Source organism: Nannobrachium achirus (assembly GCF_963921795.1).
Source record: "Nannobrachium achirus genome assembly, chromosome: 14".
Taxonomy (NCBI): Eukaryota; Metazoa; Chordata; class Actinopteri; order Myctophiformes; family Myctophidae; genus Nannobrachium; species Nannobrachium achirus.
In genome coordinates, this window is record NC_137821.1 from 34,539,814 (window position 1) to 34,563,282 (window position 23,469).

A 23,469-nucleotide genomic window follows, 5' to 3' on the forward strand; every position below is an offset into this window, starting at 1 on the left:
ATTATTTCAAAAATGTTTCTCCTCGTCCATGCCCCTCATCCCCTGAACGAGAGTCTGATACAGGCCAGCCTTGTCGTATTTAGCGGGCGGACATACCACCGACGGCTAGATGTGCTCGCCTCCTCCTCAGCCGCACAGCAGGGCAAAATCCTCCTCCTCCTCCTCCATAAACCTCCACAATACGTGCCACCGCTTCCAACTTCCAACGTGCCAACCCTCCGAACAGGAGTGAAGTATGAACATCCAACGCTTTTTTTTCGGAAAAGATAAAAAATAAAAAAGTTTATTTTTCAACCGAAAAGTTCGGTTCTGTCGAAGTATGGATAGGCCTTGAGAGCTTGTTTCCATTATGGTCCTGTCCTGTGTATTCAATTCATCAAGAAAGTCGATAGGCCTAATCAATACTAGGAGCCGTAAAAGTATATTTAGCCTACAGAAAAACATTGGGGGTTATTACATTTGACAAGCTAGAAGACATATGTCTATAGGTTTGTTTTCTCGATGGAATCACAATGAAGGCTTCTTTGACATTCTGATCATCGCCACAGTCGTTTGAAAGTGTGCTTTCAACCACCCCCAGTATTTACTATTTTTCTGATGTCTTATTGGGATTTCACTGGTGAATGAACGGCTTGTGTTTCACAGCAGTGTGGCTCGGCTGGCTACATGATAGGCCTAAATAAAATAACAATTGAAAGATGACGCAGCAAATAACCAGTCACATGATAGATAACCTTGCGTCACCGGAATTCCCGCAATACCCGTGGAAAGCTCCATTTCTGTTCCAAATTAACCAGTATGATCCGGTCTAGAGCCCGCCTGGTGTATCCGGTATTTCGCACGCACACATACATTACCGCAGCGTTTCCGTATCCGCTGTAGACCCAGACCGGATTTGCAACCATCCTAGTCTCGCGTAGCCAGACAACTATTCCACAATCTCCGAATGCTATATAGAGTCTGGAAGAGCAGCTCCCGAACGGCGAGTATCGGAAGTAGCCACTGCTGCATTGAACTGTAGTCCCATTGGAAACATAACAGAAACACAATAGCTCAGACAAAGTCATTCGAGCTGCCTATTATTGTTATGAGTGTATAGTTTAAGAAAACGTTTGAAAACATCATGAAGGTGACACCAACAACACCAGAGAAAGACGAAATAAAGCCCCCAGAAATGTTGAAAAGAGACATAACGCTTCCAGTAGGACATGTTATTGCTACTGCACCAAGGGGGCGGTTGCGTCACATCCGCTTTATCTCGCACTCACCGTTTCTATTTCCGTCTGCCAGACTGTATGCCGGGAGCATTTGACCAAATCGCGGAGGCAACAGTCTGGCCACGCGAGACTACAACCATCCCAATCTACTCGTGCGATGCTGTGGCAAATGTGGGTGGTTCCAGAATCCAGAAACTGTTTCCGGAAACATGGAGGCTGTCGTCAGTGATGTGGTAGCTCCCGAGGATCTCTTAGTAAGTTTTCACCTCGAATAAAATCTATTTTTGTCTGTATATTTAATTTGGCCCACTTGTTTAACGCTTGAACCGCACACAGCAGTTGTCAGACACAAGTGTACGTTTTAAGAAGTGGTGAAACAGCTGACATGCGATGAGCGACCAGCTGGCAGCTAACGTTAGCACGTCTGTTGTGTTGTTGTCGCACAAAGTGCATATAAGGTGAACCACGACGCATTAATGTCACGAATCATGATTAAGAAAACAATTATATGTTTTTGAAAGTATTTGCCAGACCCATGAAATGGGTAGGCCTACATAAGCAAATGTCGGTCTGTCCCTTTTCTATATAAAGGGTATATATGATGATGACATGATGATGACATGCCTACAAAAGGCATGATGTCATAAATGATGATGACAGACAGGGGGTCTGGCACAACCAGGTTGACCTGGTCTAGTTTTTAAAGAAACTGGACAGCTTACTGTTGTCTCGGTTGTGTTGTTCACTCGTTATGAACCAAATATTGTCCCCAACCAACCACAAGCTACGTCACGCACAGTAAAATTATCTGTTACTGCAGAGGTTTTCAACCTTTTTCATATCAAGGTCCATTATTTATTAGACATTTGAGCCACGGACCACCATTGATGACATTAGCCTCTCAGACCCAACACTTGAATACTTTGTACTATTCCATGCTGTATTGATGTGGTACCATAGGAGAGGTATTACAGGCAAACGTTGATCTAAATAACAATTCTTCTACATTCTCTAATTGTGACTGACTCTAGACTTATTGTAAATTAAGTAATGCAGATGTTTATTATATTGTATTATACTCTACCATACAGATTTGATAATGCGAATAAGGCTTTATTCATTAGAATAAGGTCTGGATTGCAGCTTTCATTTAACTATGAGAGTGTTGAAAGTTACATCAGTTATCCAAATAAGAAACATTGCCTATAGGAAAACCATTTTTGTCATGTATTTGTCAGAAATTCGAGAAGAAGTACAACGGCGAGCTGGTAAAAGGTGCTGTGTCCAAAGAAACCAAGTTTGAATACGCATGGTGTCTAATCAGGAGCAAGTACTCAGAAGACATCAAGAAGGGAGTCGTCCTGTTGGATGGTGAGTGAGTTATCCCCCACCCACCCGAAATAATGGTCAAAATAGCACAGGTTTGTCTCAAAAAATAAGAATATTGTGTAAAAAAGCATTGAAAGCAGCTGATGCCATAGTATCCCAAATCATCACTGAGTGTGGAAATCTCACACTCACGCGTGATGTATCTAGAGTGTTTTTTTTTGTTTTTTTTTACGGAATTACAGAAAATAACTTTTCCAAAAAATAAAATTGAGCCAAACCTGTACAATATATATACGAAAAAAGTGTTGTCTTTTAGTTCCACATGGAATTTGGTCTTGTTATTAATTTATTTTTCTATTTTTTAGAGCTAGTTCAGAAAGCAACAAAGGAAGACTCCAGGGACTTCCTCTTCTACCTGTCGGTTGCCAACTACAGACTAAAGGTGATGATGGCCGTGCATTTTACCATAGCAACCACATTATCGACAGTGTGTTTGTTTTTTTATGGCTTTTGCAGAATTGCCTTCACTGCGTTGCATTTGTTCAGGACATTTGCTCAACATTTTTTGTTTGCCAAAGATTATTGTGAACACGTGATTGTTGTAACATAGTATCCCAGGGATAATGTGTGTTGAACTTGTCACCTGTCCCTCACGTGTGACCTTTTTCTTTTCTCACACCTTCCATCCACTTGACAATTTCGTCAGCTAAAACTATGACGAAAAAAACTAAGGCTAAATATATTGACAATTTCGTCAGCTAGACTAAAATGCTAGGGAGGAATGTGGAGAAGAGATCCAGTACTCCATCCAGAACTAAGACAAGTCATTTTATGTTTGGTTGCACGCAGATGTCACGTTCTGAAAATATCAGATCTACAAGCTCACAACTCGCCACAGCGTGACACGTTATGAGCTTGTAGATCTGCTATCTTCGGCATGCAGCTAAGTATAAATCGAGCATTGCGACAGCATCATCACTGCCTGCTAAGATGCGTTTTAGTTGACTAAATTAACTGTAGATTTAGTTGACTAAAACATTTCATCAAAACTAAATGTTATTTTATTAAAAATACTGACTAAAACGAAATAAAAACTTTCTTCCACAACTCCCCTTGGTTTCTTCTCCAGGAGTATGAAAAGTCCTTGAAGTACATCAGGACTCTGCTGAGGAACGAGCCAGGGAACAAGCAGGCCTTGGACATGGAGAAACTCGTGGACAAAGCTTTGAAGAAGGGTAAGGGACGCTTTGAGGCACCTAGTGCAGTGATTCTCTACCCCAGGGGTTTTCAAAGTGGGTGACGGGGCACCCTGGGGTGCCGTGATGCCAGTCCAGGGGTGCCACAAGATCATTTGATAATATTTGGAATTCATCAATATCACTACATCAATATCACTTTCACTTCACTATGCTTAGTAAAACAGACCTGATTTGCACTGTACTTGATAAGTTCTTTTTCCATCTACGACAACTCTCTTCACCAAAAATAGCAGATCTACAAGCTCACAACGTGTCACGTTGTGAGCTTGTAGATTGGCTATTTTTGTTGAACCTTCTCCCCAGAATAGGGATGCTGGGGTTCAAGTGGTTAAACGTCAAGTATAACGTCATTTTCAGTCAGTTCTGGTGGAAACGGATATTTCTCCAATAGGATGTAAGATTCTAAAAATTAACAGTGTAATTCAGGGGTGCTGTGGATGAAAAAGTTATTTACAGGGGTGCCCTGAGTCAAAAATGTTTGAAAACCCCTGCTCTACCCTTTACATTTAGCTGAGCCCCAGTTTGGTTCCCATTTGATCACATCTTTATCTCTGGGACCCCAGTCTACGTACACTGTAAAGTTCTAACCCGAGGCCCCCTTTCCACCAAAAGAACTGTAAGATTCTTGGAAGTTGGAACCATGGTGCTTTCCTGGAACCGCCGTCCATTTTTTGGTTCCAGTTCCGGACCACTTTTATAAGGATCTGAACCAATTCATTTTCAGTGGAAACACTCTGAACTGGTTCAATATTAGGCAGGAGAAAATAACGGTTCAGAACTACAATAGAACCAGTCTTTTGGTTCCATTTATTAGTATTCGTCCTTTTTATTCCATCTATACATTCCATAGTTACAGACCTGTAACTCCTGAAGGACCCCTTGGGGTCCCCGGACCGTTGAGAACCAGTGCAGTGGTTTTCAGGTTGAAAGTGGTTAAAACATTTTGTTTAATAGTACAGATTTCCTTGCTGTATTGGGACATGTCATGATACTGATTTAGTAAAAACAAATTATAGTTTTTTAAATAGTTGTATATTGCAATAACTAGTGCCGGGGCGGTACAGTATGTATTTTTAGTTATCGTGATTCGTGGTAATATATCACTGTTTACCAACGGTATGGCGGTATTGCCGCATTTCTCCCCAAAAAGTTGTTTTGAATGAAAAGAAAATATATATCTCTCTCCTCTCTCTCTATATACTGTATATATTATATACTGTATATATTAGAAATTATTTATTACAAACAATAATAATAGAGGTAATGAAGTCGACACCACGGTATGCATTACTTCTCAACCACAGTATTGTGGTTATTGCACCTCTGTGTGGTTGTCACAAAATCCCAAGTCACACCTGGACCTTTCTCATGGCCGGCAAGTGTTCACCATTTGGCACACCATTTGGGAAGCACTGACCTAGTGTATAAACTTGAGCTTGACTTCTCTTTAATGTAAGCCTGATTAGGGCTGTCACAATTATTACATAATCGTCTAATTGTGATTATTTGACCTTATCGCAATTATTTTGTCATAATCGTCATAATCGTGAATGTTGAAAAATGTCCGAAATAGTGGAAATAGCAGATCTATAAGCTCACAACGCGTCGCATCGCGAGCTTGTAGATCGGCTATTTCCACTATCAAAGTTATTTTTTAAGGAGTAGGTTGTCAAATATGTCAGTAATTTCTTTGTATATTTAGGTTATGTGTCATATCTACCATGTACAACTTCAAAGCCTAAAAGCCAAACAGAAATGTAATTACCAACGACAAAAACACAATTAAATCGTTAATCGCCAATTATTTTGAGTGACAATTAATCGTCATGTAAAATGTCATATCGTGACAGCCCTAAGCCTGATTTATGCTGCAGCGACAGTGTCGTGTGACATGAATCCTTTATTGTCAGTTGACAATTAGTGATTGTTTTTAGTTTTGGGAATCTATGACCAAAACTCCTTACCTAGGGTTTGGAAGTGACTTTGGAAGTGACGTGGGCATGGGAAACTGATAAATGTCCCCTGATTAGGCCACGCGGGCGGCGTATCATGTTTTCCATATAGAGGCCCGCCCCTGAGTTTACACATCATGTGGAATCGCGTGCTCCTCCTTTAGTGGGCTTTGCTAGTTGCTCCAAGTAGCCCCCCTTGTTTGGTTTGGGAAGGGTGATATATGTCACGGAAGGTATTTGGCCGGGCGGCGCCATGCTGTCTGCACGTATTTTAGCGTATTTTAGTGCCCTCGCCATAGCATAGATGCGGAATCGAGCACCACTGCCCACTAGCCCTCCCTTGTTTGTGCCTTTTTCGACGAGTCATGTATCGACGCTTACTATGGAATGTCGAGATAATGGTTCTTCGAAACAGCGCCCTCCCTGCTTTTTAGGTTTCATAGGGGGAGTGGTCTTCCTTTCTCCCTGTGTTTCTTATGTAGGCGCTGGTGCCTGGCTGTTCTCCGTATAGTTAATACAGCGTACACAGTACACTATCGTTTTAATCACGTTCAGAGCGATTTTTTGGACTATAGAGACATTGACAGCCAAGAAAAATCCATCAGAAGGACTTCGCCGTCGGAAAGTTCACTTATTATTAAGCACCGCTGTGATATACGCAGTATACGGAGCTTCAGTAGCCTACCTCGCCTCATCTAAGCCTACTCCTGCCTCAAAACCTCTGGAATAAAACGGGACCCAATTTTGCTCTTTACTTTGACCACATATTCAGTCTACACTACACCAAATCTATTTTTGCCAATCTATGCAGTGCCACAAATCAACAAGCTCGCAATTGGGTTTGTTCCCCCTGGCATGATAGGATATAGAAGTCGGAGTTCAAGTGGTTTGTAATCAGAGTCAGATTAATATATTCCCCGCAAATTACACAAGCACTGGCTGAGATGGAGATCTGTCGAGTTACACAAGCATGAAATGAGATCGGAGATCTGTTTTTCTCTCCATTCAGAGTGGTGTTATTGCTTTAATGGTTACATTTACATATCTCTGCAAATCTCCCGTTTCATTGGTATAGAAAAATAGCAGATACACAAGCTCACAGACACACACGTGTGTGCATTTCATTTATAGAGCAGATCGCTCACACTGAACGCTCCGCCGTCACTCCTCCGTCCTCCCACGCTTGTGGATGAAACCACGGCGAGAGTACTTGCAGATTTGCCCAAAAGACGCCGAAACGAAACGTCATTTAGCCAACAATGGAGCAAGGTAAATTAGTTAATAAAGAAGCGCAGAATTGACGAGTATCATCATGCACTTTGCAGCACTGTGTGTAACGGGTTGGTGTCAGCAAAGAAAAGGTAGAACGCAATGCATGTTTTGACTCAGGGGCGTCAATTGGGTATGGCAGGGGTATGCAGCTGCCATACCCTGGGTCCAGGGGGGAAGATAAAAGTTAGTTCTGAATAAATATGAATCCATGAATGTCTCTTTGTCTATCTGTGCTGGTTACTATGTTGGTAAATTACAGTAAAATAACTACAAATGCAAAGTTTAACAAAATGGACACTTTAACAAGGTATTATGCAGATTACCCCCCCCCCCCCGGACCCCCCTGCGGCTTAACACTTTAAGAAAACAACAAGCACCCAAAACTTTCTATCAAAAAACATTTGATTCTAGTTTTGTTAAGACTCGATGTTGAAGTTTACCATTTGTCCTCTAGATGGCTTGGTTGGCATGGCGATCGTCGGGGGAATTGGCCTGGGCGTGGCTGGACTAGCAACTATCATCGGATTGGCTGTCTCAAAGGGAGCCACAAAATGATAACAAGGAGATAGGGGGGGTGGCCGAGCTTTCCTCCTCTTGAGAAGGGACGGAGGTACTACTGACCATTGCTTTCCATAACAAATTAAAACTTTGAAAAGGGTTGGTGGATATCTTTGTAGAGAGAGAGAGAGTTTTTCCCATTTCATTACAGCCATGTTGTCAGGGAAATAGTATGGTTTCATTTTGGGTTTTGATGTATTTACCATTTAGAGACAATTAAAGGTTTCTGAAAAAATGCCATAATTTGCAGCTTTCTTCTCATTTGAATATGAGTGCTATTTTTCCATACTTAAGACCATACTTGTTTTATGTTTATACAATGTCGCATGGCGCATTCTCATCCGTGTTTAAACATGTAAATAAAATCGAATAGAAGTGGAGTGCAAGTTATTGCTCAATTGAATGGAGAGAAAGGTAGCTCACACCTTGCGTTTAGTGGATTTTGTAACAAAAACAGACCTTTATAAAAGTGCAATTGTTTTATGATTACTGTTGTCTGTTTAATTATTTCTGCCATAAAGAACTGTAAGGTTAAAGAAGGTGTCTTTGGGTGTACAGGGAATTGTAGCGTTATATGGGTGTTAGAAGGGTCAAAACAAGCTGCTTGCTGATTTGCTGATTGGTTTGAAATGTAAACTACTGGATGTTAAAGCTGCCTCGTTCTGTTGATAGGAGGCAGCTGAAAGAGAAGCTTGTTTGAGTTTTATGCAAGGCCATGGGGACAGCGCTCCATTCTCATTAGAATTGGAAATAAGGCTTGGTTTCATTTATTCTGAATATAATTAGCACTTAAAGGAGTAGTTCACCCACAAAATGACTTTTTTTGTATCGATTACTCATGCCATGGAGACTTGAGTTCAATAATACTTCTTGTTTTTTGTCGCATATCTAAGACAATAATTACATTTTAGTAAATGTACCCGCATTGATAATTTGTAATCAAATTATTGTCTTAGGAATGCGACAAGAATACCACAAATATTATTGAACTCAAGTCTCCATGGCATGAGTAATCAATACAAAGGAGGGAAAAAAAGAAGAAAAAACGTTGACCTACTCCTTTAAAACCTCAGATGTGGTTGCACTTCACCAGAAATGAATAATATCTATATATGTCAGTATATGTTTCTGTCTTTATATTATCTTTACTAACTTTTATTTGACTGTAACCTCAGTCTCGGTAAATAAATACATTTTGAAGTGACAAATCTGTGTTCTTGCAAAATCATTGGCCTTGTTTTGGAATGGATGACCGTTGGAATATCGCATACATACAGATTGTGAACATCCTGTTGTGTGTTGTTGAACTTTATATGATTAGTAAAGGAAGTACAATGTGACAGTTGTGTAATTTTCCATTTGTCTGTTGACATATTTAGACCTATCAAAGTCATTTAAGGATTCTCTATTGATTGACCAAAGTCCACCATACTGTACTGTACTGTAGTTCCCATCTCGGCAAACCAGCCAAATATTGTTCACATTTTAGCTATGGTGTAGGCTACATGTTTGTGAATTATTTTATGCAATTCATTGTCTGACGGCTTTGTGCTTGAGGCATTAACTCTAATTTATAAATGTACTTGAATCAGTCAAACTAAATTTACAAGTGTACAATTTACACAGTGAAATCTGGATTCTGCTTTGTAGGTGTCAATTGCCTCGTGTCTCAACTCCCAAGGTGGGATTTGGGTCCCTGGCATGAGTTTAGAGCAGGAAGGCTTCGTGGTGTCTATCTCTTGTCGTGTTATCAGTCCTTTGTGATGTTACTCATTAACTTGCTTGACAGCATCGAAACTGCCCAGGGACAGAGGACTAAATACAACCGTCTTCCCCCCGGATGAGGTGATAGGTTGGATTAATCACAGGGAAACGACAAGTAATCTTAATAGGCACAACAAAAAAGAGGAAACCTTTGATGATGATAATGTCAATATGTTTTTAGTTTGCTTTACCTTCAAAGTAAAAATCTAAGTGCTACAGAGTTAAAAGTAGTACATGTCTGTCTGTCTGTCTATTTAAATAAGGCAGAACTTTATTTTCCAAATGGCCTGGAAAATTGCCTTTTGCCCTTATGTGTGCTTTCACTAAGCTTTCCCCATCTGTGTTTAGATACAGATATGCAGTGACAGATTGTATAATTCACATCAGCTTCTCAGAGAACTATTGACTATTCTAATTAGTAGTACTCAAAGGGCTAGTTCACCCCAAAATGACTTTTTCCCCCCTATCGTTTACTCACCCCATGGAGACTTGAATTCATGCATATTATGTTTAGTTTTTGTCACATTCCTAAGACAATAATTTGAGGAGACTCTTTGTGTCTCCATTGGAACAAAGCAGTCTATTTGTGTGTCCATAGGGAACCACTGCTGGTCATCAAATTAATGAATGCGACAAAAATATCCATGAATTCGGGTCTCCATGGGGTGAGTAATCGATAGATAAATAGAACAATATGTCTATTTGAAATGTAGCTGAGTACAAGTTATGAGCTTGCTTACTCAACTACATTTCTAGGAAGGGGCTCTTGGGACTCAAATGTACTAAAATATATTGTGAATTAACCACTTAGGACCAACCAATATACTTTGTAATTTGTACTTTTGAATACTTGAGTATTTACTTGAGTATATTTACTTTGTCCACCATTGGAGCTAATAGATAAAGTCATGTCTTGTCTTGTCTTGTCTTGTCTTGTCTTGTCTTGTCTTGTCTTGTCTTGTCTTGTCTCATCTGCTATTGGTTCTTTAAACACTGCATTCTCTGGTTTTTCATAGTAACTGTGGGGAATATGGATCTTGTAATGTCTTTGTGTATGATACAGTATATTTATGATGTACTGTATGTATTTGTGTTAGACTGCTGTGGGTAAAGCACATACAGGTTTTATCCTACCATATAACACATCACTAAAGGAAATTGCCTAGTCAAGACGAGGAGGGGGAGAAATATGTCCTTGAAACACGATGTATCACTTAAATCCTTTCCTGTTAACACCCACAGTAATTCAAAGTTCTTGTGTAATCCACGTCAGACTAGAGTGTTTTATTATTCATTTACCAATTTTAGTACAGTCAGTTGCTCTGGGAAACAGCCACTATCTTTGTGAGTTTGAAAGTGAATTTCCTTCCTAATCCTAATACATGCCCACTGATGTTGTTTTCATGTTCATATTTGTCTGTAAATACATTCAAATCCAGAGATTGGATTTTATTTGAACAGATGAATTGGGGAGGGGGCTTGCCTGTCAAGATAGTGGTCATGTTGTATGTTAATTGAACTTCTGACTGACTGAGAAGTCATTAAAGTCTCAATTGGATCAATAATCAACCAAGTTGAATATGTTATATGAGAGAATATAACACTGCACAGTCTGTGTTCTCAGCAGTCTGTGTCTCTGTAGACAAAAAAGTAGTGATATCGTTTATAGTCTCCAAGGTCACATACCTAATTAGAGCACAGTGTGTAACACAATGTGCCTGTGTGTTATCACATACCAATGAAATACTCCTTACAAATATTTCTCAAAAGTGTTTTCAACTGTGCGACTGGTCTGTTAAGTAGAGATGTGTCTACATCAGGGGTCTTCAAACGGGGGTCTGGGACCCCTAGGAGTTCCGCGGAGACACTGCAGGGTGATAGGGACTTTATTTATTTATTTTTACATTAACCACTTGAACCTTACATCGCAATTCTGGGGAGTACATAAGCCGAAAAAAACCTCTAGAATAGATCAACTATTTTTGTTGAAGAGTTTGGTGCACAGGGAGAAAAGAGCAGACCAAGTACCCAGTCAAAGGTGAAGTTTACCAAGTGTTGAGGGTTTAAATTGTTAAATGTCTGAAAACACATTTAACATGAATCCATTAGTGGGGGGGTTTCTACTTCATCTCTCTGTCAGATAATGGGTCCTTTGTCTGAAAAACGTTGAAGACCCCTGGTCTACATCAAACCTCAGGGCCCAGGCTGAGCCATGTGTTTGTTTCTCTCTCTCTCATTCATTTTAAACAACACGATGTAATCTATACAAATTAAAGAACAAGTCACATACAGTGTGAAATGTAACCAGCTTATAAGATTGGTATTGGTTGGTTGGCTGGAATATCAGCCATTCTAGGGATACTATTTATCATATAATACATATTGCCTACCTACCTACCTACCACAAGCTGTTAAACAAACCTGACATTCCTGCTTGAGTGGAAACATGTTTCTATCATAGTGCATTCCTCCCAAAGTCTCGATATGAATACCAATCTTGGCTCTAAATATATTTTTTAAATCAATCAATCAAACCATGGGCCCTTGTAAATGGTGAGCTACTGAACAGGTCAATAATACTGTTGCTTTAACAGGCTCCATTTTTCACAAGAGCGTGATTCATCCCTAATCAAACATTGCATATTAAAAATGTGGATTTAGTTTTTTTATACCTGGAAAAGGATACACTTTATCACATGCAGGCCAGGCTTACGTACTTGATACTAGTTGTTTTACAAAGGTTTCGGTTGATAGCTTGACATCAGCGGTTTCTATGTTTTTCTGCTTGCACAATTTTTAACACGACTCTGAAAATGGTCTTTTTCATTCTACATCCTCAGTTGCCTAGAATGTTTCACACATGAAAAATATGTGATATGGATATGTATCTTATATCTTGATCAATTTCACAAGACAAATCAAATCAAAAGTATTTATAAAGCAGTGAAAGCACAGTGAAAAACAACTCTTGTTGAACCAAAGTGCTGTACTGAACAATATAAAAAGGCATAAAGGCTTAAAGAACAGTCAATAATTAAACAAATGATGTCAGTAATAAAACAAATATTATTTAAAACAATAAGATTCAACCAAATCAACTATATCAGGTGGATTTCCAATGCTTGTGAATAGAAGACAGTCTTGAGCCTGGGTTTTTCAACAGAGGGGGCAGATCTGATAGATAAGTGTTCCACACAGTTTAGGGCCTTTGACAGCAAAGGCGTGGTCACCCCTGCACTTTAGTCTAGTTCTCAGGACAGCTATGGCCCCAAGTCGACTGACCTGAGGAACCTAGTGGTGGAGGGAGAGGAATGGGTACAAGAGGGGACAAACCCAATAAGAGCTTAATAAACACATTCTAAAGCAGGGGTCTTCAACAGGGGGACCCCTAGGGGGTTCTCAGAGTTACTACAGGGGGTCCTCCAAATCTTCCAATCCTTTTTATATTAACAACTTGAACCCTAGTGTCCTTATTTTAAGAACTGTAGCCAGAAATGGCAGATCTACAAGCTCACAACACCTCGCGCTGCGAGGCGTTGTGAGCTTGTAGATCAGCTATTTTCGGCAAAGAGGTTTGGTGTAGAGGGGGGAAAGAGCAGACTAAGTACAGAGTAAAAGGAGGTCAAGTTTATTAAGTATTGAAGGTTCAAGTGGTTAAATATCTGAAAACACAAATTGACATTAATCCAAAACACACTGATGATTGTGCTGTCAATACGAGGAAACTATATGGAATCTATGAAAAGGTCGTGGGGGTCCCTGCTTCATCTCTCTCTCAACTAAGGGGTCCTTGGCCTGAAAACGTTGAAGACCCCTGTTCTAAACTGTACTGGCAGCCAGTAGAGAAAGGCCAGGACGTGGCTAATATGGCTCTTCCTGGTACTAGTCAAGAGACTGGCCGTCGGGGCGCCCTCTGGCCTAGCCGTCCAGGCGCACAACTCTTAGGCTCTGATGCCTGGCAGCGTGTCGCGGGTTCGGGTCTCGATTCCGACGGCCTTTGCTGTGTGTCACTCCCCGTCTCTCTTCCCATTTCCTGTCAGTCTACTGTCCTATCAATAAGGGCATAAAAGCCCCAAAACAAGTCTTAAAAAAAGGAAAAGAGACTGGCTGCCACGTTTTGGACCAGTTGTAGGTGGGACAGCGACGACTGGCTAATCCCAGGGTAAAGGGATTTGCACTAGTCTATATGTAATGAGATGAGGGCGTGGATGACTACCCAAAGGGCGTGGACAGAGAGAGACAAATGTTAGATTTTGGTGATAGAGCGGAGGTGGGAAAATATTCTTTTTTACAACATTTGACTTATTCACAACGGCTTGTCAAACTTAAAAGCAGAGTCAAAGAGCACCCCCAGGTCTTTGGCTTATAGGGCTTGACAAGGGTGGAGAGGATGCCAAGATTGCCCTGGATCTGTATGATGGAGTCTGACGGACCAAATACTACAACCTCAAACGAACTTCGAATCAGCTGCAGTAAATTCTGTGCCATCCAACATGTAACGTCAGTAAGGCGGTTTTTCGGGCTAGCTAATTTGGACTGGTCATTTCGTTTCAGGGGGAGATTCAGTGTGTCCGCGTAACAATGGAATGAGATATTGTATTATTATTGAATCATTTGGCCAAGGGGGAGCCTGTAAATGGAAAACAGGATGGGACCTAAAATGGAGACAAGAAGCGAGAGAGGAGAAACTACCAATATTAACAGAAGCTTCTGGAGAAGCTGCATTCATTGAGGTAGGATGCAAACCAGTCCAATGCCCTGTCGACTCCAGCATTGTACTGGAGACAAAATAATAAAATCTTGTGGTTTACAAGTACAGTATCAATAGCTGCACTGAAGTCCAGAAGCAGTATAGGATAGCATAGTCACTAGAATCGGGGGGGAGAGGAGCAGGTCATTGTGCACCTTCAGTAATGCAGATTCTGTGGTATGGTGAACTTTAAAGCCTGACTGAAATGTTTCATTATATTGTTTTGGTGTTGACGTAGCATTTTATTGGGACTGTTTTAGATCTTCAATTATTTTCTGATTCATACCTTTTTTTATTAATGTTATTTATGTATGACTACTGGTCTGAGTTGGGGGGTTTTCAGGACAGGCTGAACCACTGCATGCTTAAAGCAGGTTGAAACGGTAACAGTGACCAAGGATCTGTTGATGATGGCGAGGGACCTCCGGACCTGCTATGTCAACGACCTCCATCAGGAGGGCTGAGGGGGCAATGTAAAGAAGGTGTCATGGTGGAAATTAGCTTGATGAGGGTGGAAAGCTGTCCAATTTGGATGGGCAAACCAGTGGGACAGTTAGGGCACAAGTGTGTGTGTGTGTGTGTGTGTGTGTGTGTGTGTGTGTGTGTGTGTGTGTGGGGGGGGGGTTAGGATTAGGGGTAATGTTCTTTCCGATGTTGACTCGGCTGATGAAAACATGCAGAGAAGTAAGAAAGGCGGACATGTCCAGGTTGGTGCTGGAGACAGGGTGGATGACAGAGTTTATGGTTTTGAACAAAATCTTCGGGTTATGTTGATTAAGTCTCACTACATTAATCACTTTTTGATATTTGAAAAGGATGTTTCTCTATATAGTAAAATCAATCTGGAGCTGATCACTTTTCCACCTCCTTTCCGACTTTCTGCATTCCTTCCTCAGGGCTCTGGCGATGTCATTGAGCCAAGGGGAGCCGGGCTTGGAGCAACAGTATCCAGGATTAAAGCACCGGAGGTGTTTAATAAGGAAGTAAGTTCCTCAGTGCTGATATGAGGTGGAGAGGCCTCAATAATGTAAGTGTTGGGAGAGGCTATGAGAGCTTCTGAAAATAAATACTATTCTATATATTAAACATTTCTACGATCAGTCCAGCTTCCTTATAAACACATATCTTTCATTAGTGCAGCAATGTGGAAATATTCAAGTCCAAGTTTAATTTAGTGCTCTACTGTATGTGTATTTTTCTTTATTGGGCAATTCTAATAGTCAATATACGACTAATGACTCAATCTGTCAAAAAAGTGTTTGTCTTCAAAATCTCAGGCTCAGGTAAAGGAGGTTCAGTTTGAGATCAAAACAACACATTCAAATAAGCACAAGACTTCAGCATTTTCAGAATTACAGTCCAAGACACCTCCCACTTTGAGCTGATATCGTTATCGCACGTGCAGGTCGCTTCAATTTTAACGAGCAATACGTGGACATGTGAAAGTTATGGACATTTAAAAAAAAGTCACATAAAGTATTGTTTTCACAGTCAAAGCCACCATGACGACATTGACTCTAACAACCTAGCAACCTGTGCTTGGGTTAAGCATGCCGTAAAAGAGCTTCAGCAAACAGTCTGGTCATAAAATTAGCCATTTATGATGGGGCAGAATCCATGTCTAAGTCAGGTGTAAGCAGAAGGGCCGACATCCAATGCTCTCCTTTTTGGAGTTAAAGGCATTCTCTCCCATCAATCAACTGGGTAAAAGGAAAAATTACCTCAAAATAAAAGCAATCATCTGCGATAAATCAGAAATCATTGATAAATAATGTTTAGATATATATATCCCACTGTCACAGAAGATGAATTGGATACTAATTGTGTGGAATTCGTGCTAGATTTCACAAAATAAAATATTTTTTTAAGTATTTCATATAAATATTTTAAAACAGTATATTACCCTCAGTATAGTAGTGTCAAAACACCCATGATAATAATATCTTAGATTTATTTAGAAGTGCAGATTTATATAGCGCTTTTCTAAGTCGCTTTAACATCACTGACTAGCTATTCACAAATTCTGAAGATTTTGATCATTTGTCAGTGATCATGATATAAAAACCTAGAATGAAGGGGTCACAGGAATTTATTTATTTGTTTGTTTGTTTGTTTATCTATCCTTCAAAAGAATGATATGGATGATGAAAAAGCCTTGATACAGTTTTATTTATAAATGTTTCCAGACATGCAGTAGGGGTCCGTTATTAGATAAGGGAAAGATATCTGCAATAAAGCAGACAGCCCGCAACACTCCAAGTTAGATGAAGGCTTTTAGGTGCACGGCTCAATAAAGCATAATGAGAAAGAAGTAGTCGCCAGCACTCAAGGAATATCCTTTTTACATGATTTTATTTCCTCAGCGTTGCATCAGCGGATGCAACGCTGAGGAAGGCCTAAGGGCTGAAACGTGTCCGTACACTGTCCATTGAGGTAAATAAAATCATGTAAAAAGGATATTCCTTGAGTGCTGGCGACTACTTCTTTCTCATTGTCCGTTATTAGATGCCAAGGAGTTTTCTCACATTTACTTTTGTCTTTTCAGCCGAAGCAGTGACAAAACAAACTGCCCTCACTATCTTAGCAAGAGCTAATGACTGCTTATCTTCTGTTCTATGCACTGTGGATGTGTTTTAGGGCCTCCTCTTGACCTCTAGACAAATTAGTTTGCTTATTTACAAAGTGCCCTAGCCCCAATACATTGAGCCATTTTCACAAATGCAGGTTAAGGATTACCCTAATGATATCAGCTAGGTTGACTGTGTTTGCCCTAGTTTTAACATTGCTGACAGCCTGACACCCAAAACTCCCACACGATTGGGTAACATTGCATTTCCACTTGACTCGTGCTTGTGATATTCTATTAGTTTTGACTTTCTGTCTTCCAAATTAAACCAAATGTTTGAGTCTTGAAATGGAAGCTGATAGGTGCAGTGTTATGCAGCCTAAAGAAAAGGATTGTACAGCCTTGAAATATTTGTAACAGAAAAACTAAAAAAAAAAGTATAGCATGGGGCAGTTCCCAAATCTTTATGGCGCAAGCCAATTTAGGCAGGTGAGGGTTTCAGTAGAAATATATAGCTTTTACAATATTGAGGAAAAAATAAACAAACGTGAATATCTGAAGACAGTAAACTTTTTATTAAACAAAATGGAACAACAAGACTGTTAAACGGCATTGAGTATTATACAGTACATTGAGAATATACAGTATACAGAATATACAGAATGAGTGAGAGAGAGAGAGAGAGAGAGAGAGAGAGAGAGAGAGAGAGAGAGAGATCTTGGCTTTGTAAAGCACTTTGGAACATTGTTTAAAACGTGATTTATAGATAACGTTTATTATTATTATTAATCCTTTTTATAATTCTGTAGATTTGTTAATACTTTTTGAAAAGAAACGTCTCTGTAAATAAGTCCAACATAGAACAGACACAGACAGTTCAGTATAATTAATAGCAAGGGGTGACCATTGGACTCTCAGTCAACCGATAAACACCTGTTCAGTTTCAGGGGTGTAAATTTAAAAAGGAAGATAACGTGCGTTCCCGTAGCGTGCGTGCGTGTGCATGTGTGCATGTGAGGGGGCGGAGTGATGGAAAGCAGGTGATATGAATCATTTAACATAATCTGTTGTACTGGCTATATCTCATAGGCACACTAGACACAACAGCTCATTAAACTTCAGATTACCACTGACTGCATGTTTTATATTTTTTTATGAAATCATCAGAAAACCTGTCCGACAAAAGGGATAACACAGAAAGGATACTTTTTCTTATTTTTTCACAAGATTATTGTTTTTGTTTCTTTCTATCTTTCTGTCCTGTTTTCTTTTTTGGTGTGTGCCAGCAGTAAGACAGCATGGATCCCATTGTGGAAGTAGTGGCTTTGATTTTAGGGTTTGTAGGTTGGGTGATGGTGGGTATTTCTATACCAAATCGTTACTGGAAGACCTCTACTGTCGATGGCAACGTCATCACCACTTCCACCATCTATGAAAACCTATGGATGTCTTGTGCTACAGATTCAACCGGTGTGCACAACTGCAGAGAGTTCCCATCTCTGCTTGCCTTGAATGGTAAGTCGATCTAATGATAATGGTCCCACCCTAATTTGATGGTAATAATTATGAAAGCCAAGATTTGTAGTTAATGTACAGTTTCACCTCACCTCACTTCATTTTTCCATGATCCAGTAGTTCACAAAGTGGGGTCCAAGGACCTTCAGGGTGCCTTGAAGGGATTCTAAATGGACCCTTACAGGTCTGTAACTCCGAGAGTATACAAATCGGTCCATTTGGTTCCATTTGTACACTTTCAGAGTTATGGGGGTTCTTGAAATTAAAAACGTTTGAAAACTATTGTCATAACAAATTGAACAGCAATGAGGGGTTATCTGATTAAGACAAGAATAAAGATGACGGCATATTACAATTGGTATGCATTGAAGGAGGATTTCAGAACTCTTTTAAAGTCTCTAATAAAAGACATACAGTATGATTATTTCACAAAGGGAAGTTGTTGGCTGTCAGTCAGATGACTCAAGATTTTAATGTTGTCTCTAGGTTATATCCAGGCATCTCGTGCCCTGATGATCGCGTCAATTGTATTTGGTACCTTTGGACTGGTCGCAGCGCTGATAGGAATGCAGTGTTCCAAAGCTGGTGGAGAGAACTACGTCCTCAAGGGGAGGATTGCTGGCATTGGGGGAGTCCTTTTCATACTTCAAGGTAACAGGAAACCACAAGTTTGGAAATGTCACATTTAAATTGTGCCACCCAGTAAAACAAATATCTTTTTACAGGGACATTTTGCTAATGCCCAATGCAGTGGTATTGATTCGATTCCAATATAAATTACATTTGGGAACCATTTCTTTCTCCAAGTTGAGAAGTTGCCTTCAGGCAGGAGTTTTCAAATTTGGGATTTGTAGGCTATCCATGGTGGACTTTCTGTTTGCATCAACAAAATAACTGTAATAGTCCTATGAACAGTCTGTCTGAAAAGGATTGTTACCTAAATATATTTTTTATATGAATATGTATTTGTTTTACTTTCAAACAAGTGAGCGAGTCTGTCATGTTTGTGCTTAGGATTTAAGAACAATTGATTTATTTATTTCCTTTAGGCCTGTGCACAATGGTCTCTGTGTCATGGTATGCCTTCAACATCACTCAAGACTTCTTCGACCCATTTTACCCCGGCACAAGGTAAGTAAAAGTGACAAAACAACAAGCAATAGCGGTTGTTAACAGTGTGACAGTGTTACAGTACTGCCCTCTACTGTGTGTTACAGGTTTGAAATAGGAGAGGGTCTCTACATTGGCTGGTGCTCTTCTGTCCTGGCCATAACTGGAGGTTCCTGTTTCATGTGTTCTTGCAAAATGGGCACAGAGGAGAAATAGTGAGTCCACTTACAAACTTGCAATTTACAATACTCAATACAACGCTACAATAGATGATTGATGTATTCATCATACTAGTGCATGGTGGAATGTATTGTGCATGTTCAACATGTGCAATAAAACCTTGTATGCCCAAAACCCTCAGTTTTCAGGAAATGGTCCCTATGGACCCAGTGTAGTTATTATTTAGCCACAAGCTCAGTTAATTCTTTCCATTGGTTAAATATTAGAACAGATATTTAACATGTCACATGAGCTTTTAGATCAGCTTTTTTTTGGGCTATTTTTGCATGAGAATGTCATATGACAAAGTTCCCCCTCCCATAAATTAATGCCCTATTGAATAGGGAATTCATTTATGGGAGTGGAACACATTAAAACATGAAATATGGACATACAAGGAGTCTGCCAGACAGCAAAAATATTGCTACATTGTTGCTTCAAACCTCACTAGACAAGTTCCTCATAAAAAAGAATTATGATCAAGATTATGATTCTGTAGCGCTAACCCTACAGCTGCTAACCGTGACCGTCTCCATTTGATCCATTGCATGTTTTTCATTATCTCTAATTAACATTTTCCCACAGTTTATACTGTGTTCCACCACTGATTGTATTAACATCTAATCTCCTGCTGCTCATTAAGAGAGATTAAGACCTGCATCTTCTATGTTCTTGTGGAATTAGTACTCCTTTGACTTTAGCATTGTCTGTTCTCTGGGATTACTGACTCTGGCTTTGACTCTGGTGCACATGCACATAGAGTCATGGACTACAAGGGTGTATGTACATTATAGAATCTTAACTCTTGAGAGACGTACATTCATTCATATATTGATAGACTGTAAATATATCAATTTACTGTTGATAGACAGTACCTATTTTCACTGTTATAGGTCTGTTGACACTGTAGATACCGTATATGCATTCATGTATTCACAGTTGAGAGACTATACGTACATAATATATTATCCAGATCACCCACTCTACAGTACATATATTCATTCACATATTCAATGTTGACAGACTGTACTGTAGGTCTACATGTTGGCCACCCTGTAGGCCTACTCATATCACATTGATATAATGTACTTATGTTAATTTATCATTCAGATATCCAGTGCAGATGTCCAGTGTCAGAATCTTAGATAATTATGTATTTTTATTTTTTATTCTTGACTATACTCGTACCTGTACCTCTCCTGTTTCACTCTCACTCTCACTACTGTTGTTGCTATGACACGTGCATTTTCCCACAGGGATCAATAAAGCATTGTTATCTTATCTTACTCTTATCTTATCTTATCTATCTTATTTGCCTCAGCCCACTGCCTTATCAAGCCAGGGGAACAGTCTACTCTGGACCTCCACCAGCACGAAGTGTAGCAGCACCCAGCACATACGGTCGAAATGCCTATGTTTAAAAGACTGGTCCACAAATGGAGCCTTGTGGGACAACTTCATGATGCAAAAAGCTTTGCTACAAGTGTGTCTGGTACATTGTGGGAACATCTAACAATTTACCATTTACAATTTAGGCATTTAACAGATGATCTTAATACAGAGCGATTAAGGACAGCGCAAAGGTAATACATCAAATACATGGCAATAGTAATCTAGGATCACAGGTAAACCAAGAATCTATCATCAGTCTATCATCAGTCTAACTATAACCAAAAAACATCAATAATCTGTACTTTGAAATTATACACATTATGCCAGGTCAAAAATAACCTGGGATTAGTCTACATAAAATGCCATCTAAATGTTTTAAATATTTTAGCCTTTGCATAAGAGTTCCTTTATGTATATAGAACACATTTTTCCTTTTTTTTCTCCTTTTTTTTTTACATGGTTAAGGATAGTTCGAGTCTTGTACTGGTTAGGGCTGGATGTATATAAAATATGCCCGGACATTCTGACAAAGCTAATATTGCACCACTGTAAAAACGCACATCCCCAAATTTGGATTCTGTAGAAATGATCTAATGACAATGTTGCTCTCCAGTAAATGATGTTGTATCACACTATTTGTTATAGTGTGATACAAAGTTTGCCGCTATATAAACTCATGATTGCCAATATTGCAGGCTGCTAAATTATTTCCTAATAGGTTGATGTGTTATCAAAATGTTTTCTTTAATCAAAGAGATTATGTATTGGCATGTAAACTTGTTAACATTTGTAAGGGGAAGGTCAAAGGCAGCAGATTCAAAGTGTGGTGATCCTTATGTATTGATATGTAGACCTACTGTATGTTATTGAAATATCTTCCTCTTTTTTACAGTTTTATAGATTGTTACTTTGGGGTGGGAGATTGTATATATATGAACCAAATGTGTTTTTTGTGTGTTATTTTTACAATTACTCAGAATAAAAAAACATTGTTAAATGTCTCAATTATCTGATTTACAAGCCGACCTACAGGCTCACAATGCAATGCTTTGTGAGCTTGTACATCTGCTATTTTCAAAAGATTGTTATACATTTAAAAACTTGAAATGGGATAATGAGTACGCTATATCTTTTGTACTTAAAGTACATTTTGATACCAATACTTTTATACTTTTACTCGAGTAAATGTTGAATTCTGGACTTTTACTTTACAGAGTATTTCTACATTGCAGTATTGATACTTTTACCTATTAACATTTGAGTACTTTTCCCACCACTGGTTAAATGTCTCAATATTAGTCGTCTCTTTGGCCATTTAAATTGAGCTGTGATTCAACAACAATCCCATAGGCGGCGCTTTCAAGCAATGGCATTCAGGACCTAGCCTCGCATCACCAGGCTTTCCGCTGGGGGAAAATTCAGGACCATACACAGACATGGGAGTGTCTCTGCTTTGCGAGCTAAAATAGTCGGCCCAATGACAGCGGCCCACGTTTAGAGGCCAACACGGATGTGTCGCTTAAAGATAGGATTTATGGTTCTTTGAAGTGAGCCGGATCTCTGGGATCCGTTCCTTTCAAGAGCCGTTCAAAAGACTCATTTTAGTTACTTGTCACTTTGTAGATTTTGATTATAATTACAAATCACTTCAACCCTCTATACATTTCGGCTATTTGAAATTAGCCGATCTACTATTTTCAAATGTTGTGAGCTATTTTCAAATGTTTTTTTTTTCTACATTTTATTCATTGGCAAACTTGTGAAATGGGACATTATGATTCTGCATTTTATTATTGGTAGGCTACTTTATGTACATTTTGATCCCAATACTTTGTACTTTTACTCAAATAGCCTATATTTTAATTCTGAACTTCTAATTGCGGTATTTCCGAATTTGAGTTATTTAATTTCCACCACTGTTCATTGGTAAGGAAAGGCTTCCCCCTGCGAACCGGATTCCATCGTTCATGTCAAAGTGGCCTTCAAAAGACTCGATTCGTTCGCAAACGTCCCACCTCTATGCAGCGGACCAACCACAGTGATGTATTGTAGGGCAGAGAAGTTTAGTTTACAAAGCGTCTCAGCCAGCTGCTGAACTTATTCAATGTCATGTCATGTCATGTTACATATATACGCAGTTCTAAACCAAATCTAACATTAGTGTAATGACAACGACAGCCGTTTCTGGGACATTTTTTGCGCTGTGCCACCACTACTACACCCCGAGGATCCCGTCGGAACCGTTTGCCGAGGTTTCACATTTTCACACGGAATTCTTTGAGACCCGGACCATAAATATACACTGTATTAATACGTAGCGCTGGGAGTACATGACAAAAAAAGATGAGTTCGTGAGGAATACCGGCTTCAATGATTCGTATAGTTATAAGCGTAAAGGCATTAGCAGAAACGTGATTTTGTTCACATATAGGTAGCAGGAGGCGCGTGGTCTTGTAAATATGGAATCGCGGCGGCGGAAAGGGCTCAACGGTGTCCTGTCATCTCTGTCTCTGGTGTGTGTCATCCTAGACCTCCAGTTGGATGGTAAGCCTTAGCTGAACCATAA

General features: G+C 39.6%; 3 protein-coding genes across 4 annotated transcripts in view; all 3 read left to right on the forward strand.

The window, feature by feature from the left end:
- The first annotated feature begins 1,420 nt into the window (after positions 1 to 1,420).
- Positions 1,421 to 8,789, forward strand: fis1 (fission, mitochondrial 1). The gene is made up of 5 exons (XM_080741793.1): positions 1,421 to 1,471; positions 2,456 to 2,588; positions 2,912 to 2,988; positions 3,676 to 3,781; positions 7,484 to 8,789. Exons 1-5 carry the CDS (start codon positions 1,427 to 1,429, stop codon positions 7,582 to 7,584), a joined length of 462 nt encoding a protein of 153 aa, XP_080597919.1. The 5' UTR covers positions 1,421 to 1,426; the 3' UTR covers positions 7,585 to 8,789.
- A 6,280-nt stretch (positions 8,790 to 15,069) lies between these two features.
- dnajc3b (DnaJ (Hsp40) homolog, subfamily C, member 3b) overlaps positions 15,070 to 23,469 on the forward strand; it is a 29,747-nt gene continuing 21,347 nt past the window's right edge. The window contains exon 1 of one of the 2 annotated variants that reach the window (XM_080741791.1): positions 15,070 to 15,084. Coding sequence is in view for 1 of the 2 variants with exons in the window: in XM_080741790.1 (XP_080597916.1) it covers positions 23,363 to 23,447 (85 nt within the window). In the remaining variant the exon portion in view is untranslated. Of the gene's footprint in view, positions 15,085 to 22,932; positions 23,448 to 23,469 lie in introns of those variants that run through there. The other variant, XM_080741790.1, reaches the window with a different exon arrangement.
- On the forward strand, positions 17,966 to 20,932 carry cldn15a (claudin 15a; the record flags this gene model as incomplete). Its single annotated transcript, XM_080741792.1, has 5 exons — positions 17,966 to 18,182; positions 18,669 to 18,833; positions 19,232 to 19,313; positions 19,400 to 19,507; positions 20,833 to 20,932. The coding sequence occupies 5 exons, from the start codon at positions 17,966 to 17,968 to the stop codon at positions 20,930 to 20,932; spliced, it is 672 nt and encodes a 223-aa protein (XP_080597918.1).